This window comes from Emys orbicularis, chromosome 3 (genome assembly GCF_028017835.1).
Source record: "Emys orbicularis isolate rEmyOrb1 chromosome 3, rEmyOrb1.hap1, whole genome shotgun sequence".
Lineage (NCBI taxonomy): Eukaryota > Metazoa > Chordata > Testudines > Emydidae > Emys > Emys orbicularis.
Window position 1 is genome coordinate 186,594,738 of NC_088685.1, and position 24,041 is coordinate 186,618,778.

Here is a 24,041-nt window from a genome sequence, read left to right on the forward strand (position 1 = left end):
GAGGGAGTTGACTGATGTAATTGCAGAGCCATTGGCCATTATCTTTGAAAATTCGTGGCTATCAGTGGAGGTTCCGGATGATTGGGAAAAGGCAAATATAGTGCTCATATTTTAAGGGAAGAAAGAGAACCCAAGGAACTACAGCCTCACGTCATATCCTGGCAAAATTATGGAGCAGGTCCTCAAGGAATCCATTTTGAAGCACTTGGAGGAGAGGAAGATGATCAGAAACAGTCAACATGGATTCACCAAGGACAAGTCATGCCTGACCAACCTGATTGCCTTCTATGATGAGATAACTGGCTCTGTGGATATGGGGAAAGCGGTGAATGTGATATTTCTTGACTTTAGCAAAGCTTTTGATACGGTCTCCCACAGTATTCTTGCCAGCAAGTTAAAGAAGTATGGACTGGATGGATGGACTATAAGGTGGATAGAAAGCTGGCTAGATTGTCGGCCTCAACGGGTAGTGATCAATGGCTTGATGTCTAGTTGGCAGCCGATATCAAGTGGAGTGCCCCAGGGGTCGGTCCTGGGGCCAGTTTTGTTCAACATCTTTATTAATGATCTGGATGCTGGGATTAATTGCGCCCTCAGTTCGCAGGTGGGGAGGAAGGGAGATACGCTGGAGGGTAGGGATAGGGTCCAGAGTGACCTAGACAAATTGGAGGATTGGGACAAAAGAAATCTGATGAGGTTCAACAAGGACAAGTGCAGAGTCCTGCACTTAGAAAGGAAGAATCCCACGCACCGCTACAGGCTGGGGACTGACTGGCTAAGCAGCAGTTCTGCAGAAAAGGACCTGGGGAATTACAGTGGACAAGAAGCTGGATATGAGTCAGCAGTGTGCCCTTGTTGCCAAGAAGACCAACGGCATATTGGGCTGTATTAATAGGAGCATTGCCAGCAGATCGAGGGAAGTGATTATTCCCCTGTATTTGGCGCTGGTGAGGCCACACCTGGAGTATTGTGTCCAGTTTTGGACCCACCACTACAGAAGGGATGTGGACAAATTGGAGAGAATCCAGCAGAGGGCAACAAAAAGTATTAGGGCGCTGGGGCACATGACTTATGAGGAGAGGCTGAGGGAACTGGGGTTATTTAGTCTGCAGAAGAGAATAGTGAGGGGAGATTTGATAGCTGCTTTCAACTACCTGAAGGAGGGTTCCAGAGAGGATGGAGCTCAGCTGTTCTCTGTAATGGCAGATGACGGAACAAGAAGCAATGGTCTCAAGTTGCAGTGGGGGAGGTCTAGGTTGGATATTAGGAAACACTATTTCACTAGAAGGGTGATGAAGCACTGGAATGGATTACCTAGGGAGGTGGTGGAATCTCCATCCTTAGAGTTTTTTTAGGCCCGGCTTGATGAAGCCCTGGCTGGGATGATTTAGTTGGTGTTGGTCCTGCTTTGAGCAGAGGGTTGGACTAGAAGACCTCCTGAGGTCTCTTCCAACCCTAATATTCTATGACTCTATGAAGCTCTGTGCCTGCTGGGCAGTTTCCCCCCACGTGGTCTGCATAAGGGGAAGGCAGGAAAGTAGCTCCTGATAACTCATCACACTGCCTATATGGAGAAACTGACCGGCAGGCACAGAGCCTGGCTTTGCTGCTCACCATCCCCCCCAGTTCTTTTGGAGGGCACAAAGCAACGTTGAATGGGCGCACAAGCGGTGATTCAAAGCACTCCATGCCTGCCGGTCAGTTTCTCCGCATGGACTGTGAAATGGAGGACAGGAGAGCAGCGACCTTTACAGCAGAGCTCCAGTTTGGTGCCATTTTCCATAAGAACAAGGTGGCTCAGCCACTTCCCAACCCAGGTGAGTGCTCAGCTGCTAGTCCTGGCTGTAGGGGTGGGGCTAGGGTGACCAGATGTCCTGATTTTATAGGGACAGTCCCAATATTTGGAGCTTTGTCTTATATAGGTGCCAGTTACCCCCCACTCCCTGTCCCGATTTTTCACCCTTGCTCTTTGGTCACCCTAGGTGGGTCGGAAGGACTATGGGACTCCCCCTGCAGGGAGCCACCGGGGTCGAGTCAGACCCACCCCAGGAACCTTTCCTGGCTCCAGGAAGCTCCACACACACACCCGCTCCACTTCCTGCCCCCATCACTCCTCAGCTGCAAGGGGGAGAGGTCACTGTATGGGGAGCTGCACCCGCCCAACTCTAGTGCATCCAGACCTCCCTCCCAAGTGCCACTCACCTGAATCTTCACCCTGCTGAGCCTCACCCCCTGCCTCCAGAGATCCCACAAACCCAGACCCTCCTACCAAGCCCCCCACATCTGATTCCCTACACCACCAAGCGTCACTCCCTGCATCCAGAGGCCTGCCCCGCTAAGACCCCCCTGCTGCATCTGGATCCCCTGTGGAGCCTCACCTCCCACCCCTTCCCCTTGGCCCCCCAAATACAGAAGTCAAACTCATAATATGACAGCACCCATATGCTAAAGCCAGCAACAAAATTAGACCAAAGTATTACATCCCACAGGAGACTAGACTATTATGTGCCACAGGCAGAGAATACGAGGAACTGAGGTGCACCAGTGCCTGAGGCTCCCACAGTGCCAGTGAAATGATGTTGGCGATGCCAAATAACAGCTCTAGAGACTGAACAGATCTGGTACAACATGGGTAAGAGCAGTGAAAGGTTCCACTAAGTTGTGCAACCAGTTTTCTTGAACCTTGACTGAGATCAAGTACCTAAGGGTGAAGAGGTATCATTCATTTTCCATGTCCAATTAATCCCAGTCCTCTCTGCTAAGGATGCTTAAAAATGTGCCAGTTGTACTGGTTGTTTTTGTTACTTGGTACTGGTGTAAGACCACCAATTCATTTTATGTATATTAGACTGCTAAAATGTCATTAGAAAGCTTTTATTCACTAATGATCTGGGTCTAATTCAACCTAGTGACCTAAAGGAGAAAAGCTCTGCAACCCATAACCAAACCTTTATCTTTTAATATTTAGTGGATATTATTCATAATGCAGTAACTACCATATCTAATTTAATATGTATCACATTAGGTAAAAGGTGTATGTTGGTTGACACAACTGATTACTAAAAGCTTTGGCAAAAAAATTCACACTGAAGTTAGTTCCTTAATAGAGGCTCATGCACTAAGCTCCAGAAGTCCCCGGTTCAATAGGTAGCCTGATATTCAGAGGTTCTGACTTTCTGAGGTTTGATTTAATGGGAACTGTGGATGCTCAGAACCTCAGAAATAAGACTTGTGATAGAGGTGCTTAAATATAGATTTAGTAAAATAACTTTAGGTTCTCATGATTGAAAATTTTGAGGGATTTTTGGTGGGTCTCTTAGTTAAAGATTCAACATACCCTCCTCCTTCAGTTAGGGATTTAGGAACCTCCCATTCCAATTTTCTGATTCTCCAAATAGACCTCAAGCAAAACACAGAAGAAAAGTATTCCTGATATTGCTAAAGGAAGTGGGGGATAAATATTTAAAACAAGCAAAATGTTCAGGCATTTTTATACACAATTATAAAGATGCAAATAAGGCACAATCTTTTTTGTCCCCTCATCCTTTTCGGTAACCATTAAAAGCAGAGAGGCTGTTTTTTAAATATACCAAGCTCAGCTTAAACCAGAAGTACTGGAAATCTCACAAAGGAGCTTTATCTTCTGACATTTCCAGCCCAAAATGATTTGAATACGTGTCTAAACTTTTGAATGCTTATGCTAACTGAGACATTGAGGTTTGCCCATTACATTTTTTTAATCTGTGCGTCCCCTGGGACTCTGTATCATCGGAGTACAAAATACCCCCATCATAAATAAAATAATGGGGGTGCAGACAGCAATGTATTTGATCATGCCAAATTGTGGGCTTTCAAAAATGGTTGTTTTTCATAGAGTTAGTGGCCAGAAGGGACCACAGTGATCATGTAATCTGACCTCATGCATAACACAGGCCATGGGATTCCAAACAAAGAAAAAAAGTTAGTTTGTTCTTTTGATGTCTATATTCTACTGTATAGTACTTTATTTTAATTTAAGATTCATATAATAAAATGTTTGTTTCAAACATCTCTGTCTGACTCACTTTTGCTTTCCGTTTATAATCATATTTTGATATAGGTGCATGCAAGATCTTGGAAATATCCTTTCCAAATTACATTCCTGGGGAAATGCTCCATAGTTGTCAATTCTCAATAATAATCCCTGAGGTGTTCCGGATTCTGTGCTGCATAGTGTTAATAGGAATGATGTTTCACATGCATCTGTATGTAAAGAGGAATGTGATCCTGGGCTCTCCTGCTTTCCATAGTACCCTTTCAAACACACTGCTGAGGGTAAAACATAAAACACACACTGCTGTAACTTATATAGTATAATGTGGCTGGTAGAATCATAGAAGATTAGGGTTAGAAGGGACCTCAGGAGGTCATCTAGTCCAATCCCCTGCTAAAAGCAGGACCAACACCAACTAAATCATCCCAGCCAAGGCTTTGTCAAGCTGGGCCTTAAAAACCTCTAAGGATGAGATTCCACCTCCTCCCTAGGTAACCCATTCCAGTGCTTCCCCACCCTCCTAGTGAAATAGTGTTTCCTAATATCCAGCCTAGACCTCCCCCACTGCAACTTGAGACCATTGCTCCTTGTTCCGCCATCTGCCTCCACTGAGAACAGCCGAGCTCCATTCTCTTTGGAACCCCCCTTCAGGTAGTTGAAAGCAGCTATCAAATCCCCCCTCATTCTTCTCTTCTGCAGACTAAATAAACCCAGTTCCCTCAGCCTCAGTACTTCACTTTAATACAGTGATCTATAGGGGATTGTGATTTCACCGCCTGCTTGAATGTGAAGACACGATCATATTAAAATCCACACATTTTGTTTTAATAATCTTACTGCAACAGTTGGACTGTATCTGATTAGCACACATGTGCTATGGTTCTGTATGTTCAATTCTTTCAGTTGGAGTCCTCAGTCTTTACAATTATTTTCAGAGTAGAGGATCTTGACAATTGATCATCCTAGCCAACATTTTGAGCAACACATCTGAAGCTTTTTTGAGGCTACTTGCACAAGTGTCAGAGCTAAAATTTCAGGCTTGTTTTTGTTTTTTAACTGAAAGCAAAAATAAATAAATATTTCTGATTTCATGATTTCTCTCGCGCTTCCCTCTTTCCCCTCTCTGTAACAAGCACACATTTAGATGCAAATGTCAGAGGCATTGATTTTTTCCCTCTGGGTGTACATCACTATCTCTTTAATGATTGGCTGCCTGGCAGCCGATGAGAGTACTTCCCCTCCCCTCCCAGACAAAGGGTCTGTTCCGAAGCCCATTGAAACTAATCAGAGTCTTTTCAATGACCTGGATGGGCTTTGGATCGAACCCAAAGACTCCGCACATTATCTCCTCAGAGGCAGAATCCCTAGCACGGGATCGTGAGCCACTTAGAGGGCAGTGTAAAGAGTTGCTGTTGCACCAACAGGGTATTTCTGAAGATCACCCTGAAATACATTTGATTTTTTTGCACTGAATAATACATTTTATCTATCTGAAATCCCTTACATGGATTTTGGTTTTCATACATTTAAGTTCATGCAGTATTTTGTGGAAATGTTTGTATACCACATATTTCCTGATAGTGTTTAAGGGATATTTTAATACAAAATAATGTGTCATTTTATTATTTTAAAATGTGTAAATACAACATTCATCTAGGGCTTTCATGCATGAGATATTTGGCAATAAGCAAATACTGCATGTTGGGACTCAGGGAATAAAGAAATGCTGCCAGAATTCACTTTAATATCTTAAAAATCTTGCATTTTGTTGTTTCTTATCAGGTACCATTTCTGTGAACACATTACGTACACCTTACACTGCACCAGGAGAAAGCGAAATCCTAGACCTAGATGATGACTTGTATCTTGGGGGCTTGCCAGAAAATAAAGCAGGGCTGGTCTTTCCAACAGAGGTGTGGACAGCACTTCTCAATTACGGATATGTTGGCTGCATCAGAGACTTGTTTATTGATGGCCAAAGCAAGGATATTCGACAAATGGCTGAAATTCAAAGCACTGCTGGAGTGAAACCTTCATGCTCAAGAGAAACTGCAAAACCATGCCTGAGCAACCCCTGTAAAAACAATGGTGTATGCAGGGATGGGTGGAACAGATATATCTGTGATTGTTCTGGTACAGGCTACCTTGGCAGATCATGTGAGAGAGGTAGGTTTCAAAAGATTGTGCATGACTCTACAATGTAGAAATTAACAATGATTAAAAATGGCAAGTACTGTGTTAACCTTTTTAAAAAATAACCCTCATTGTCTGTTGCTCTTCTTCACACTGGTTTTATATTGGCAGAAAACTAAATTGAATCAAGTGGCCATGTGGCCATATGAAAGAGTTTGGGGGAGATTTTCAAAGGCACAAATGGCAGGTAGGTGCCTAATTCCCACTCATGATGAGTAAGAGTCAGGTGCCTATCTGCTATTTGTGACTTTGAAAATCCCCTCTTTTGTCATTTTACAAGCTGAGCTGTGAAGAGCTTTGTGACAACATGAGAACGTACTTTCTCTTATTATTAATTTACTGAAATGTGACTCTATGAAACCTGAATTCACCCCAATCTGACTCTGAATTGAGGACGGAGTCTCCATGCACATACACTGGTATAACCCCACTAACTACTGTACATTCTTGAATTCCATGAGTGAAATTCTGGCTTCATTGAAGTCCTTGGCAAAACTTCCACTGACTTCAGTGATTCCAGGATTTCACCTCTTGAATGTAAATGAGAAAAAATCAGGCCCCTAGAATTTAGATTCACTCTTTGCAGTTTAAAAAAAATTCTAGTCCATAGGGGAATAAAATTACTCTTCATCATAAGTAGTAAAATAATTTATATTTAAAATTAATGAATATAACCTTTAGCTGTGAAGAGGAGTGTAAAATCAGATAGTAGCTATACAAGTTTAATTTTAAAAAATTGGGGAGGAAAAGAAATATGGGTATTACAAGTATAGGTTATTTCTGATATCATTTCTATTTTATTTTAATTAGTTTAATTAACACTTTAATAATCTGCAAACAGTGGCATTTCAGTGATATTTAAAAGTAGCAATTTCAATAATAACACTAAGAAGAATTTGATGCTGTTTTGTTGAGTCATGTATATACAACTTATAATAATGGGCAATTTTTTCTGTGTGCAATACACAGTTTTATAATAGAAAAGGAACATTGAGTAGCTCATTTTAATATTTTGTATCAAACAGATAGAGCTTTTATTTTTAAATTGACACCAAACAGAATCTGTAAAGACACTGTCAGTGCTTTGCACACACATTGCGTAAATCTTAGCTGCAATACATTAACCATGATTTGTTACAATTGTCAGCTATAGTACTTGTATTTTAGTAACTGAATATTAAATCTGCTTTTCTGTTTCTCTTTTTATAAGAAATCTTTACTTTTATATTCTAATATTCTCTCTTCTGTGATTTTATTACAATACAAGCAAAGACCCAGACCTTTTATTAATATATTTCAAGAAAAGAGAGAAATGAAATTTGACATCCTTATTTGTAACGATAAGTGGGGAAACTAACAGTTTATCAGAACAAAAATCTTTTTTAGTATTTTTATTCCAGTTGGAACAAAAAATGTTCAAATGCCAGAACTCTTATTTTGTGAAATCTTATATTACAATTGACACATAATATAGTCTTCCCTTCTAGCCGAAACCTAATCTGCAAGTTTATTGACTGGCAGTTAAAGTTTTTTCTGTATAGTTTAATTCATTTTGCTAGGTAAAGTGGTCACCTAAAGATTTTACTGTTTAAAAATAAAACTGATGAATGTTTTTTTAAAAAAGTCTAGATATAATCTTGAGGAAATCCCATCACTTTTGTGGTAAATGAAGTCAGGTTATTGGCATTTACAAGTACACCTCTACCTCGATATAACGCTGTCCTCGGGAGCCAAAACATCTTACCGTGTTATAGGTGAAACCGCGTTATATCGAACTTGCTTTGATCCACCGGAGTGCGCAGCCCCGCCCCCCGGAGCACTGCTTTACCGTGTTATATCCGAATTTGTGTTATATCGGATCGCGTTATATCGAGATAGAGGTGTAGGTCCCAGATTTTTAAAAATGCAAGCCCCTTTGGCTAGAGGCCAGTTATGTTGATGTCTCCAAATTGTTCTATTACTGGTGGAGTGAAGTTGGCAGAAGGCATAACCAAACTGTCAGATGAATTACAAAAACTTTCAGTTAAATATGCATGGTGTACCACCCTGTGGCAAAATTCCGCTATTACATATGGAGAAGTAAAAATAGTACTTACATCTTTCCAGATCAGGAGAAGCTAGGAAATATTTACATATTTCAGTCATTAGAGACAGGGACAACAAACATATGCAAATCTGCAAATGAGAATTTAATAGCAAACTTCATCATAGGGATTTGTCATAAACATATTTAACGGGTCACAAGAACTCGCACAGAATCCTTTTCATCTCCAGTTATTTTTCCCCCTAGTATATTTTCAGCTATTGTCCAATTCAGGACTTAATTTCCTAGCACACATAACTTCACCTACTGGGAGTGATGGTAATATGGTATTCTTACTAGCTTCCTCACAATCGTATCTGGCTCTTGTCCAGCAGAAATCTTTGTGCAGTCAGTGCAGGATCATTTCCTACCCTCGGGTCTCCCTATCCAGAGGAAACTGCACTGAAAGCAGTTCTCCTTCCAGTAATATTTGTATCCCGAATGGTCATGCATTAATACGATTACAGCTTTTGAGATTCTGAAAGCAGTGTGTTGGCATTTTACCACACAAATTGTTATAACTACTACCGGTGTGGAATAACTGATACATTATTGTATTTAGTGATATAAATAACACAATTATAATTGTTGTAAGTAATTGAAGTAAAATAAGAACATGTTCACCTCCACAAACAATAGAGCCTTACAATGTGGGAAACCATGTTAGAATAAAATATTTGAGGTTAAACAACTGGGCTCTGTAATTATGTGTTAGGAGATTAGGATATCTACAGCAAACATGGCATATATTTACATTTTATGACACTAACATTTATGTGCCATGAAGCTTTCTTTGCCGTAATAATCAAAGAAATAATTTATCCTTATTATATGTATCAATACTGTACCATACAAAAATATTATAAATTCATATTTATGGTAGGTCTACACTACAAGCGCTACAGCAGCACATCTGCTATGCTGCTGTAGTGCTATACTGTAGACCTACTACAGCCACAGAAGGGGATTTTCCATCACTATAGTAAATCCACCCCTTGAAACAGTAGCTAGGTCGGTGGAAGAATTCATCCATCGACCTAGCTGCATCTACAGTGGAGATTAGATTGACCTAACTACATCACATAGGGCATAAAATTTTTCACAGCTGTGAGTGATGTAGCTAGGTCACCCTAAGTTTTACATGTAGAGCAGGCATCAGATAAATTAAATGTATTCAGGTCAGCAGGGCCTGATTAAATTCATCCTAGGGTACTTAAGGAACTAGCTGAAGCAATCTCAGAAATGTTAGCAGTTATCTTTGAGAACTCATGGAGGACACGTGAGGTCCCAGAGGACTGGAGAAGGACAAACAGAGTGCCTATCTTTAAAAGGGGGGGGGGGATATAGACCAGTCAGCCTAACTTTGATATCTGGAAAAATACTGGAACAAATTATTAAACAGTTTGTAAGCACCTAGAGGCTAGTAAGGTAATAAGTAATAACCAACATGGATTTGTCAAGAACAAATCATGCCAAACCAACCTAATTTCCTTCTTTGACAGGGTTAGTGGCTAATTGGATAGGGGAAAGCTGTAGATGTGATAACTTGATTTTTCATAAGTCTTTTGATACTGTGCCACATGACTCTCATAAGCAAAGTAGGGAAATTTGGTTTAGATGAAATCACTGTAAAGTGGGTGCATAACTGGTTGAAAGACTGTACTCAAAGAATAATTATCAATGACTTTTTGTCAAATTGGGAGGATGTATCTATTGGGCTCCTGCCCGGGTCTGTTCTGGGTCCGGTGCTATTCAATATTTTCATTCATGACTTGGATACTGGGGTGGAGAGTATGCTTATAAAATTTGTGGATGACACCAAGAAGGGAGGAGTTGCAAACACTTTGGAGGACAGGATTAGAATTCAAAATGACCTTGACAAATTGGAGACTTGGTCTGAAATCAATTTTTTTACAGGAGAAGAAAAAACAATTTGTGTAGCTGATACATGCGGTGGTGAAGCTAACACTGCCGGGTGAGGTTTGTTAGCACGCACAACCAGCAGGGGGGGAGGAGGAGGCACGGGCTGCTGCTGCTGAATGTTTTTTTTTTACTTTTAGCTTTAAGTAATTGGGGATAAAGAGGAGCAGAAGGAATTGCTCGAGCAGGAAGACAGCCGGATGCCTTACATTTAAGTTGTAAATGGTGTACTTGGGCTTTTAATTTTTTTTGGGAGTCCTTTAGACTCCGCACCCGAGACTCGTGGAGTCTCTTTGTTGCTTTTTTTTACCAATAGACAAATTGCTTTTACTGTGTATTAGAGGCTTTTGGCGAAGCCAGGGTTTCTTTGAGATATGTAAGTTTATTTAAATTGAAGGTACCTTTTAGTGGGCATTGTTTAGATGGATTTGCACGTGTGTAAAGATTTTAATTATCTAAATACCTGCAGGTTGTTGGACCATAATGTACGTACATGAAATAAGCTGGGGTACCCTTAGGGGGTGAGAGGGAATGCTTAGACTGTTCCCCACCTATTTTTTAATTATACACACAGGGAGGAGGATGCCCTGTTCGCGCTAGCGGCACATAAACTAAGGATCTTTTTTTATAGGGTATTTACACAGGAGAGACTAACGAGGATGGCCACGACCCTTTTACACCTCCCTTCAGCAAAGAGCGTCGGCTAGTCTCAGAGAGACGGCGCCGCTTACTTTGTTGCATTCAGTGAGATGATCGGACTGTCAGTGGCTTACACGGAGAGGAAAAGGGGAGGGAAGATGGGTTCACGCACTCCTAGACCCAGGTAGCCTCCTTGCCGGACGATGCCAGGCCGAGTTAGCTTACCGTGGGTCGGATCTCCTAAAAGATCCTTTAGTTACCGGGCTTGCATTAGAGTAGTTCTGGTCACGAGCCAAAAGACTTCGCAGAGTACTTTGGGCGTTTTTTGGTAACACTTAATTTACACTGGTGTACATACACATACACACCAAGGCCTTATTTTAGGTACTATTTTTAAGTACCTTTAGGTACTATTTTTAAGTACCTTGATGCATTACTTGAGGCGGTAAAACCCCCTTTTGAGGCGGTAACAACCCCTTAACACCGGTGCATACCTGTGCACCTTGCATATGCATACAGGGGGCGGCAACAATTCCCCTAAGCCGCTCAGCATCTGACCTTGCTGCACAGTTAATAAGTTCGGATGGCGTGAGCCCAACAGGGACAGACGGCCCCACGGACAGTCCTCCTCTGACACCCCAATAGAGATTTCAAAAGGTCTTTTACCTTTATTGTGGCGCCATGGGGTTCGAAGGGGAACGATTCATAGCAGCTGCCGGTGCTTCTGTGGGCGTTGCCATCCCGGACGAGCCCCCAAATTGTCGGAGAAAAACAGAGTTTTTACTATTTGTTTGGGTACACCAAGTCAGATGCTTTATTAACTTTCACAATTGCGCAGAGGGAGAGAGCTAAGCAGGTCTCTCTACAGGTAAACAATTACAGCAAACCTTTATACCTTTCATTACAGACAATAACAAGCAACAGCTGCATTTTGTTTATACATAGGCCATTTTGATATTTTATTTTTTTTACTTGTTTTGACTTTAGCCTACATACAATATTTTTTACACATTATTTACACAAGGTCGCAACACCTTTTTACACAGTTCTTTTTTACTTGCCTTACACATTCCTTGCTTTTACAAATCTCGCGTTATTAGGGTTACAGTTAGCCTGACTCTTGCTAACGAACTGTCATGCATTGCAGTTCCTTCCTGTCAGTTCTTTCTCTGCTTCCACATACTTAAGCATAAATTCTCTGATTTAAGAATATAGTTGCTATGAAGGAAAGATATATTAATGACCTTCTCTGTTGTGGTATTAAAATGTAATGTTATTGTGTTACAGTGTAACCCATAGAGCTTAGCCAAAGTCAGGTTTCATTGTCCTAGGCATTCTATAAACACATAGTCCCTGCCGCACAGAGCTTACAGTCTAAATAGAAAACAGGGGGGAAAAGTAAAGGGGAAATAGAGGTAAATTGACTTGGCCACACAACAGGTCAATGGTAAAGATATACAACCCATGTCCCCTGAGTTCCAGTCCAGTGCACTATCACTGGTCATGCAATGTCACCAAAATGTAACCTGCTTAAATTCTTACAGAATTCACAATGTGTTTTGGACTACCCAAATCTGCATTTTGTGTGTGAAAAAGTTTCATATAAAAAATTCACCCAGCTGGAAGGGAAGGGATGCAGGGGGGATGCATCATCTCTCCCTCAAAATGTCAGTGTTGGAAAACACTTCTTCCACTTCCACAGGTTCAAAGACCATGATAAAGTGACTTGTGAGGAAGCCATTATTACACCTTCCGTACATAAATTATGGAGCAGAACTAGTTAGTAAAATAGTTTTTAAAAAATTGAAGCAGCCTGATGAAACAGACTGGGTTTTTCAGGATAACATCTTCAATGTTTCATTGAGTATAAATCTTTTTAAACTGTCTCAAAAAAGGTGTTTGAAATCCTTTCAGATATCCTTACTCGACTTCTCCACATTTTTCATAGGCTATCATTTTAACTTTTATTACATGCCATGGATATTTAAATTAATCATGATATAGGCAGAAATACAAAACATAATCCCTGTATAAGAGTTTATAACAATTTAAAATACTGTTGTGTCTAGACTATATCACAGCTAATTACGACGTGAGGAATGGGATAACTGAAACTGGCCCACAACTGATCCTTTGTTTTTCAATACCGTATACTTCAGTCTTCATATTCCAATGTCCTGATCTGCTACTGCCTTAAAAACACAATCTTATTTCCAGTCAAACTTCTCATCCTATCCACATCCTTCACCTCCTCTTCACATGAGCTTCATTGCTCCTGTATAAGCAAAGCCAAACGTCCCACTCTTCACATTGAATAATTCATTTTCTTTTTTCTCTGATACTTCTGTTGGATAATTCTTCCCTGTACCTGGGATTTGATGCTGCCATGAAAAAGAAAAACCAGCTAGAATCAATGGCTTACAGTATTGTTTAATAAAGGCTCTTTCCCTGTTGTGCTTCCAGCACTGTAATGATAGTAAAACTGTTATTCCCTGCCCTAGAGGCTGTGCCTCCTCTTAACAAGTAGCATATTATTCAACATTTATCACAGCCATTTTGAGCTTAAACTTCTGCTCTAGTAGCATTTAATCTAATGAACCTCTTTAGAGCAGCTGAACAGGAAAAAAAACGATCTATGTCACCATCATGCACACAGCCCCTTACTCATGTGAGGGTTATGGGCACAGATGACGAGAGCTTTAACCCACAGTAGTCCTTTGAGACTCATACCCAGCCCTGCATAACCACTCTACCCCAAGCTTCCTCCATTTATTCAGGCTATCATCTTGCTAAATCAACAATCCATAGTGGATGCTTGTAAAAGTTGCAAGGAAGGAAACCAGAATCTCCTGGTTGCTGAGAGGAAATTAAAGAGAGAGAGAGAGAGAGAGAGAGAGCTTGCAAAACCTCATGCTTCATGAGCCACTCTTACATTATGGAGGAAAATGCTTTCCTAACCTAAAAAAAGATTGACCAAGGCTTTCCAGAATACCCTGTATAAACTTATTTTAACATAAGAATATGATTAGGCAGGAAGGCATGACAGCAAGGATGCAGAAGAAAGGTGCCATCCTGGGATGAGAGAAAATAGAACTCCCTGTAGTGGTGCAAAGGCCATCCACAACCCAGCTGTAGCTTACTAGCCAGTCAGGGCAGAGGGAAGTAGAACTAGGGGCAGGACACTCCAAGATGCACCAGGAGCCTTAAAAAAAGGAGATGGGAGTAGAGGAAGAAATCAACCTCCTCCACTCAGGCTCGCACCACACCCAGTAATGCGGGACATGGGAAAGAAATTTCATACCCTGCTCAGCAAGATTCAAACCCCACTCTGGCTAGTAAGGTGAGTATTATCAAAAGTCTGAGATTTACATCTGCTTGATAGCAATCATTTGTGGCCCTTTGGGCTTAAGCCATCCCACAAGCTGCCACAACCTGCAAGCTGCCACTCTGAGAGATAAACAGAACACTGCCAAAGAGGTCAACTTTGGCCCCCCTAGACTCAGAGGTTAGAAGACCATTTACTGTGTGTGGGAAAATGTGATGATAAGGGCTCAGTTTCTGAAAAATACCAATAAAATAATTTGAGATTAATAAGCTTTCAGTTTCTGCCAAAGAATAATCTTTAGGGTTCACCATTCTTCCCATGACTGCTTCCCATAATATTTAGTTTCCCTAATATTACTAATGGGAAGAAAAATAGAACCACTTTTCACCTGTTATACCGTAGGAGTCGGAAAATCTCTGAGTGTTAATTTCCAAAAGGATATTTTTACATTTTGCAATGTCCTACAAAACAAAATGCCTGTAAATTTCATTTTATGACCTGCTGCTGGGTTCCATCTATCCATTGTGCAAAATGTCAATAGTAACAGTAAAGAAGTTATCATCAGAGAATCTTTTACTGCACAATAACCTTGAATCAGACTCTGAAACATTACTCACTCTAACTTCATCAGGATTATTAACAATTCTGTAGACACCATAGAATCACCAGAAACCATGGCCCTGGTGGACAGTGAAGAAAAATCAAGAAGAGCAAATTAATTTTCTCTTCTGGTACCTCTTTGCTAATACTGCCTGAAGATTTGAGAAGGGGTGGGTGGGTGGGAATGATATAGATACTCCTGGATCTGCCACCAAATTTAAAAGAGACCCCCCTTCCCTGCAGCTCTCTTATTCAGGAACCTGGAGAAGAATCTCTTTTTGTGATGACTGAGGCAGCGGGTACTGTAGTGCTCTGCATGTTACAGCCGTAGAAAAATATTTCTTGTTAACAGTGACTCTTCCCACAGACTCTCTTCTCTTGAATAAATAACAGCTAGCTCTGATACAGCACTTTTTCATCAGTAGATCTCAAAGCATTTTACAGAAGAGGTCAGTATCATTAGCTTCATTTTACAGGTGGAGAAACGGAAGCACAGAGAAGTGAAGTGACTTGCCCCAGGTCACCTGCAGGCCAGTGGCAGAGCTGGAAATAGATCCCAACGCACCACTGTCATATTTTCCATTTCTGGAATGTATGATGATATTGATTTCCAATACTTGCACTGGCGTAATTCTTATTGTCACCACACTGATCAAATCCTCCTTCCTCTCCCCAATTTTGTCATTTGTTTAGGGCATTTCTGTGCTGTAGTCCGTCAGCACTTGATTGTGATACCCATGCCAGTTTGCCCAACAATTTAGAGCTTGAATGGATTTCTGAGTTGTTGTCCAAAGGCCTTTTGTCATTTGGTCTCAACTCAGGCTTCTCAGACGGTTTTTGAAACATCTGTTTCCAAAATAACTGGTGTGGTTATGCGAAAAAGGACTGAGGACTGCTCATCATGACAGTAAATCCTGGAAGGCCATTACTGAACAAATCAATACCTGTTCACACTCCTTTTTATCTTTCTGACCCCAGCTAACATCTCAGTAATCCCCCAAATAGAGAGTATCCCAGAGTATCTCAGGGTAAACTATAAAGACACACCAATTACACAACTAGGCCACGTCTGTCATGCTTTCCTCTTCTTGCTACCCAATCTCCAGGGATTATTTTAGGGAATCTACAATCAGCCCTAAAATATCTATTCTGATATGGGGATAAGAAAAGATTTTGTTCAGTTTGTCAGACCCCCACTGCTTTTAGTATAGCTGTATTTATTGAATATTTAAAATCTCTCTAAACTCCTCTTAAATAACATGCCAATTACAAAATCTTATTCCAGATTTTCAGTAACTGTACCAAAACCTTTTTGACCATATAAAGGTCCTTGGAGTTCTCTACACATACTAGATACCATGTCTTGTCATTTGTAAAACTGCCCCTTCCAACTGAGCCAGAGGAACTTCAAAAAATTGGAATTAACTGGGATGCTCAAATAATATCTCACTGAGGTCTGCTTTGACAATGAAATTTCTCACCAGAACCATGAGCAATAATCCTTTATCTGTCTATTCTGAAGGATTTTTGATTTAAGAAGGGCAGAAACCCCCTTCTCCTCCTTCCCAAGGCTGTTTTTTTCCTGCAAATACAGAACTGATAAAATCCCCCAGACTTGCAATTTCTAAAGCCTTGATGATAATATTAGTAGTCTGTTCTTCCAGTGTCTGGGTGATTTCCACAAATAATTTTACTGGTGAGGGTTTAGTGGTTGGAAATGGATTTAAAATAATGTAACCCACCTGCCACACAATTCCAGTCTGACTTTGGAGGGTTTATATGCTTTCAAACTTTGTTGCAGTGACCTGCCTTTACACTGGATAATGTTGTCTGGAAAATGTAGAGACAGTTTCTTTCTCTAGTGATTGCAAAGGGGGGCCCTTGAAAAGTTTTAAAATTTATCTTAAGTAAACCAACAACCTTACCACCATTTGGTTTTTCTTATGGTATTTTATATGGTACTCACTGTAGCATCCAAGTTCCTTGCAAATACTAATGGATTTAGGTTCATAACACTGGTGACATAAGGAATAATTATCCCCATTTTACAGATGAAGAAACTAAAGCATAGAAAGAATAAGTAGCTTTATTTGCTCAATAAAGCCTGTGGTAGAGCCAGCAATAGACCAAAGCTCTCCTGATTCACAGTCTAGGGCCTTAGCCACAGAACCATCTATCCTCTCCAGCTAGATAATGAAATCCTCTGGTAACAGGACATTCTGACCATTGAAATAGATTGGAAAAGTCTGCTGGCAGACAAAAGTTGCACATTTTGAATCCTAAACTGGAACTTGCATGTGAGAAGTCTTTTCATGGTCATCTTGCCCGTGGATTTGGATTGTCTCCTTCCTTTAAATTAATCAATGTGGCAAACAAGGGCAAACTTTGCTTGACACTTCTGGCTGCTCCCACAATCTATACAGTGCAGTCTGCTCTCACCACTCTAAGCCAGCAATCCATTTTAGTTGCCATCTGGCAAAGAACTGACATCTTTGTGACAGTGTGAGGTTCTCTCACTTACTGCTTTCTATTGCTAAAGAAGTTATCAGAGGACCAATGCCATCAGCCACTTTCCATGCAGTCCTCAACATCCAGCACTTTCTAGTCAGTCTCTTCTGCGTATATACTCGTTCATAAGCCGAATTTTTTTAGTAAAAAAGGGAAGCACCAGAGAAGGGGGTCGGCTTATGAACGGGTATAGAGAGGGAGAGGTGGGACACAGCCCCTCCCCCCAACAGAGGGAGCAAGGAGAGGTAGCACAGCCAGAAGGGAAGAGGCGGGGCCAGAGACTCTCCGCTTCTGGCCATGCTGCTCTTCACCCAGATTAGCCACTCAGCCCCGCGCCAGAGTAGGCTGTGGCCGCGCCCCCCGGCCCAGCCCGCTGGAACATGCTGCGGCCGCGCCGCCCGGTCTGGCCCGCCGAAGCAGGCTGTGACCGTGCTGCCCAGCCTGCTGGAGCAGCTCCATTCAGGCCAGAGACATCCTCCCCAGATAAGGTGGGAAGGGATGGGATGGGGAGAGTGTGGGGGTCCCGGGCTAGGGGTGGGGTCATGTGGGGGGTGGTCACAGGGGTTACTCCCCTGACCCCCAGCTTCTCCCCCCCAAAATTTCCCCACCAGTTGCTGTTCCGGCCCATCAGGGTAAGCAGCTGGCACGTCAGGACACTTTGTTTACTTAGGTTTACCTCTGTGCCTGCGGACGCTCGAGGTAAACAAAACATCTCGGCCCACCAGCGACTTATCCTCCTATCCCGGGAGCCAAAGTTTGCTGACCCCTGAATTATAGGGTTGGCTTAGGAAAGGGTCATAAACATTTTCCATTTTTACTTATCCATCTTGGGGGGGTGGGGGTCGGCTTATAAATGAACCGGCTTATGATCGAGTATAAAATGGGAAAATATTAAAGACCTATTCTAAACTAGGGGCATATAAACAATCCACAGTAGTTTTCTCTATTTCCTTGTAAAATACTTCAGCACATACAATCGGCTGGGTAATAATTTCCTTCGTTTAGTCATCTCCTGACCTATGATTTGGGATCCCATCAAAGACAATGTAGGGAGGAGGGATTTAGGACCTGGGGAACCTTTTGGGAAAGGGGCAGCCTATACAGGAAGGATAGGCTCCATCTAAACCAGAATGGAACCAGATTGCTGGCACTTAAAATTATAAAATTCGTAGAGCAATTTTTAAACTAAGGTCTGGGGGAAAGCCGGAAGGCGGAAGAGCATGTGGTTCAGACAGAGACATCCCTTAGGGGAAAATCTATTAATGGAGATTCTCTATGTCCTAGTAAGGCGGAGAGGATGGAAGATGATAAAATATGGGTAGGATCTGATGAAACACAGTCAAATGTATAAGTAGGGGCATTGCCAGCAGATCGAGGGACGTGATCATTCCCCTCTATTCGACATTGGTGAGGCCTCATCTGGAGTACTGTGTCCAGTTTTGGGCCCCACACTACAAGAAGGATGTGGAAAAATTGGAAAGAGTCCAGCGGAGGGCAACAAAAATGATTAGTGGGCTGGTGCACATGACTTATGAGGAGAGGCTGAGGGAACTGGGATTGTTTAGTCTGCAGAAGAGAAGAATGAGGGGGGATTTGATAGCTGCTTTCAACTACCTGAAAGGGGGTTCCAAAGAGGATGGATCTAGACTGTTCTCAGTGGTACCTGATGACAGAACAAGGAGTAATGGTCTCAAGTTGCAGTTGGGGAGGTTTAGGTTGGATATTAGGAAAAACTTTTTCACTAGGAGGGCGGTGAAGCACTGGAATGGGTTACCTAGGGAGGTGGTGGAATCTCCTTCCTTAGAGGTTTTTAAGGTCAGGCTTGACAAAGCCCTGGCTGGGATGATTTAGTTGGGAATTGGTCCTGCTTTGAGCAGGGGGTTGGTCTAGATGACCTCCTGAGGTCCCTTCCAACCCTGATATTGTATGATTCTATGATTCTATGAAATGAAAAAGAGTCCCATTCAATTACATCATGTAATGGCGGATAGCTAAAAAGTGACAATTTTTTAAAGTGCTTATATACGAATGCTAGAAGTCTAAATAATAAGATGGGTGAACTAGAGTGCCTCATATTAAATGAGGATATTGTTATAATAGGCATCACAGAAACTTGGTGGAATGAGGATAATCAATAGGACACAGTAATACCGGGGTACAAAATATATCAGAAGGACAGAGCAGGTGGTACTGGTGGGGGAGTGGCACTATATGTGAAAGAAAGTGTAGAGTCAAATGAAGTAAAAATCTTAAATGAACCAAACTGTACTATAGAATCTCTATGGGTAGTAATTCCATGCTCTAATAATAACAATATATCAGTAGGTCTATACTACTGACCAGGATGGTGATAGTGACTGTGAAATGCTCAGGGAGATTAGAGAGGCTATTAAAATAAAAAACTCAATAATAAATGGGGATTTCAACTATCCCCATATTGACAGGGTACATGTCACCTCAGGACGGGATGTAGAGATAAAGTTTCTTGACACCTTAAATAACTGCTTCTTGGAGCAACTAGTCTTGGAACCCACAAGAGGAGACGCAATTCTTGATTTAGTCCTAAATGGCGCATAGAAGTTGGTTCAAGAGGTGAATATACCTGAACCGCTTGGTAATAGTGACCATAATACAGGTCTGTCGCATCTTACACGCATTTAACATTTCAGCTTGCACGGTCGGCAAAAAAAAAAAAAGAGAAAAATAACAGTTTTAATACTGTACCTGTAGTGCGGGCGATTCCACCCGCCATTACACTCAATGTAATTTTGACTATACGCGATTTTCGCTTTACGCGCTGACTGCGGAACGTAACCCCAGCGTAAGATGCGACAGACCTGTATAATTAAATTTAACATCCCTGTGGGGGGGTGGGGGACAACACCACAGCAGCCCACCATGACAGCATTTAATTTAAGACAGGGGAACTACACAGAAATAAGGAAGTTAGTTAAGCAGAAATTAAAAGGTACAGCGCCATAAGTGAAAACCCTCTAAGCTGCAGGGTCACTTTTCAAAGAATCCATAATAAAGGCTCAAGTTAAATGTATGCCCCAAATTTAAAAAAAACATAGTAAAAGGACCAACAATGTGCCACCATGGCTAAACAACAAAGTAAAGGAAGCAGTGAGAGGCAAAAAGGCATCCTTTAAAAAGTGGAAGTTAAATCCCAGTGAGGAAAATAGAAAGGAGCATAAACACTGGCAAGTGAAGTGTAAAAATATAATTAGAAAGGCCAAAAAAGAATTTGAAGACCAGCTAGCCAAAGATTCAAAAAGTAATAGCAATTTTTTTTTTGTAGAGTACATCAGAAGTAGGAAGCCACTGCATGATTGAGATGCTAAAGGAGCACTCAAGGACAATAAGGCCATTGTAGAGAAACTAAATGAATTCTTTGCATCAGTCTTCATGACTGTGTATATGAGGGGGATTCCCAATCCTGAGCCATTCTTTTTAGGTGACAAATCTGAGGAACTATCCCAGATTGAGGTGTCATTAGAGGAGGCTTTGGAACAAATTGATAAATTAAAAAGTAATGTCACGTCACTGGGATCAGATGGTATTCACCCAAGAGTTCTGAAGGAACTCACGTGAAATTGCAGAATGACTAACTGTGGTATGTAACATATCATTTAAATCAGATTCTGTACCAGATGACTGGGGGATAGCTAATGTAACACCAATTTTTTTAAAAGGCTCCACAGGCAATACCGGCAATTACAGGCCCGTAAGCCTAAATTCAGTACTGAGCAAACTGGTTGAAACTATAGTAAAGAACAGAATTATCAGACACATAGATGAATATGATTTGTTGGGAAAGAGTCAACATGGTTTTTAGTATCAGAGGGGTAGCCGTGTTAGTCTGAATCTGTAAAAAGCAACAGAGGGTCCTGTGGCACCTTTAAGACTAACAGAAGTATTGGGAGCATAAGCTTTCGTGGGTAAGAACCTCACTTCTTCAGATGCAAGTAATGGAAATCTCCAGAGGCAGGTATAAATCAGTGTGGAGATAACGAGGTTAGTTCAATCAGGGAGGGTGAGGTGCTCTGCTAGCAGTAGAGGTGTGAACACCAAGGGAGGAGAAACTGCTTCTGTAGTTGGATAGCCATTCACAGTCTTTGTTTAATCCTGATCTGATGGTGTCAAATTTGCAAATGAACTGGAGCTCAGCAGTTTCTCTTTGGAGTCTGGTCCTGAAGTTTTTTTGCTGTAAGATGGCTACCTTAACATCTGCTATTGTGTGGCCAGGGAGGTTAAAGTGTTCTCCTACAGGTTTTTGTATATTGCCATTCCTGATATCTGACTTGTGTCCATTTATCCTCTTGCGTAGTGACTGTCCAGTTTGGCCAATGTACATAGCAGAGGGGCATTGCTGGCACATGATGGCATATATAACATTGGTGGACGTGCAGGTGAATGAGCCGGTGATGTTGTAGCTGATCTGGTTAGGTCCTGTGATAGTGCTGCTGGTGTAGATATGTGGGCAGAGTTGGCATCGAGGTTTGTTGCATGGGTTGGTTCCTGAGTTAGAGTTGTTATGGTGCGGTGCGTGGTTGCTGGAGAGAATATGCTTAAGGTTGGCAGGTTGTCTGTGGGCGAGGACAGGCCTGCCTCCCAAGGTCTGTGAAAGTGAGGGGTCATTGTCCAGGATGGGTTGTAGATCACTGATGATGCGTTGGAGAGGTTTAAGCTGAGGGCTGTAGGTGATGGCCAGTGGAGTTCTGTTGGTTTCTTTTTTGGGCCTGTCTTGTAGCAGGAGGCTTCTGGGTACACGTCTGGCTCTGTTGATTTGTTCCTTTATTTCATTGTGTGGGTATCGTAGTTTTGAGAATGCTTGGTGAAGATCTTGTAGGTGTTGGTCTCTGTCTGAGGGGTTGGAGCAGATGCGGTTGTACCTCAGTGCTTGGCTGTAAACGATGGATCGTGTGGTGTGTCCGGGGTGGAAGCTGGAGGCATGAAGGTAGGCATAGCGGTCGGTGGGTTTTCGGTATAGGGTGGTGTTAACGTGGCCATTGCTTATTTGTACTGTGGTGTCCAGGAAGTGGACCTCCCGTGTAGATTGGTCCAGGCTGAGGTTGATGGTGGGGTGGAAGCTGTTGAAATCATGGTGGAATTCTTCCAGGGTCTCCTTCCCATGGGTCCAGATGATGAAGATGTCATCAATGTAGCGTAGGTAGAGAAGGGGCGTGAGTGGACGAGAGCTGAGGAAGCGTTGTTCCAGGTCAGCCATAAAGATGTTGGCATATTGTGGGGCCATGCGGGTGCCCATAGCGGTGCCACTGGTCTGGAGGTATATATTGTCACCAAATTTGAAATAATTGTGCGTGAGGATAAAGTCGCAGAGCTCGGCAATAAGTTGTGCTGTGTCATCATCAGGGATACTGTTCCTGACAGCTTGTATTCCTGTAGGTGTATTCCATCACCTACAGCCCTCAGCTTAAACCTCTCCAACGCATCATCAGTGATCTACAACCCATCCTGGACAATGACCCCTCACTTTCACAGACCTTGGGAGGCAGGCCTGTCCTCGCCCACAGACAACCTGCCAACCTTAAGCATATTCTCTCCAGCAACCACGCACCGCACCATAACAACTCTAACTCAGGAACCAACCCATGCAACAAACCTCGATGCCAACTCTGCCCACATATCTACACCAGCAGCACTATCACAGGACCTAACCAGATCAGCTACAACATCACCGGCTCATTCACCTGCACGTCCACCAATGTTATATATGCCATCATGTGCCAGCAATGCCCCTCTGCTATGTACATTGGCCAAACTGGACAGTCACTACGCAAGAGGATAAATGGACACAAGTCAGATATCAGGAATGGCAATATACAAAAACCTGTAGGAGAACACTTTAACCTCCCTGGCCACACAATAGCAGATGTTAAGGTAGCCATCTTACAGCAAAAAAACTTCAGGACCAGACTCCAAAGAGAAACTGCTGAGCTCCAGTTCATTTGCAAATTTGACACCATCAGATCAGGATTAAACAAAGACTGTGAATGGCTATCCAACTACAGAAGCAGTTTCTCCTCCCTTGGTGTTCACACCTCTACTGCTAGCAGAGCACCTCACCCTCCCTGATTGAACTAACCTCGTTATCTCCACACTGATTTATACCTGCCTCTGGAGATTTCCATTACTTGCATCTGAAGAAGTGAGGTTCTTACCCACGAAAGCTTATGCTCCCAATACTTCTGTTAGTCTTAAAGGTGCCACAGGACCCTCTGTTGCTTTTAACATGGTTTTTGTAAAAGGAAATCATGCCTCACCAATCTACTAGAATTCTTTGAGGGGGTCAACAAGTATGTGGACAAGGGTGATCAGGGCCGGCTTTAGCAAGAGCGGGGCCCGATTCCTGGGGGCGGGGCTTGCAGCAAGCCCCACCCCCAGGAATCGAGCTGCGCTCCGGCCGGGGTTGCCAGGCTTGGATCCGGCCCGGCGCCGCGCCGCGCCGTGGGGGCCGGGCCGGGCCGGAGCCACGCCGGACCCGAGCCGCGCCGCGGGACCCGAGCCGCGCCGCGGGACCCGAGCCACGCCGCGCCGCGGGGGCCGGGCTAGAGCCAAGCCGGGCCAGAGCCGCTGGGGCCGGCGTGCTCTGCCGGAACCGGGGCTCGACTGGGCCGCGCCTCCCCGGAGCCCTTCTCGCGCCCCCCGCCACCCCAGCTTACCTGGTACTGCCTGCCTGCCCTTGCTTCTTTTCAGACTTCCTGCGAATCTCTGAT

At 42.7% G+C, this 24,041-nt stretch overlaps 1 protein-coding gene across 25 annotated transcripts in view; it reads left to right on the forward strand.

Annotated features, from left to right (window-relative positions):
- The window catches only part of NRXN1 (neurexin 1), a 1,214,702-nt gene that overhangs the window by 555,142 nt on the left and 635,519 nt on the right, over positions 1–24,041 (forward strand). For all 25 annotated transcript variants that reach the window (XM_065401764.1, XM_065401747.1, XM_065401749.1 and 22 more), the window contains one exon: positions 5,816–6,199. In XM_065401764.1, coding sequence (XP_065257836.1) covers positions 5,816–6,199 — 384 coding nt within the window. The remainder of the gene's footprint in view (positions 1–5,815; positions 6,200–24,041) is intronic.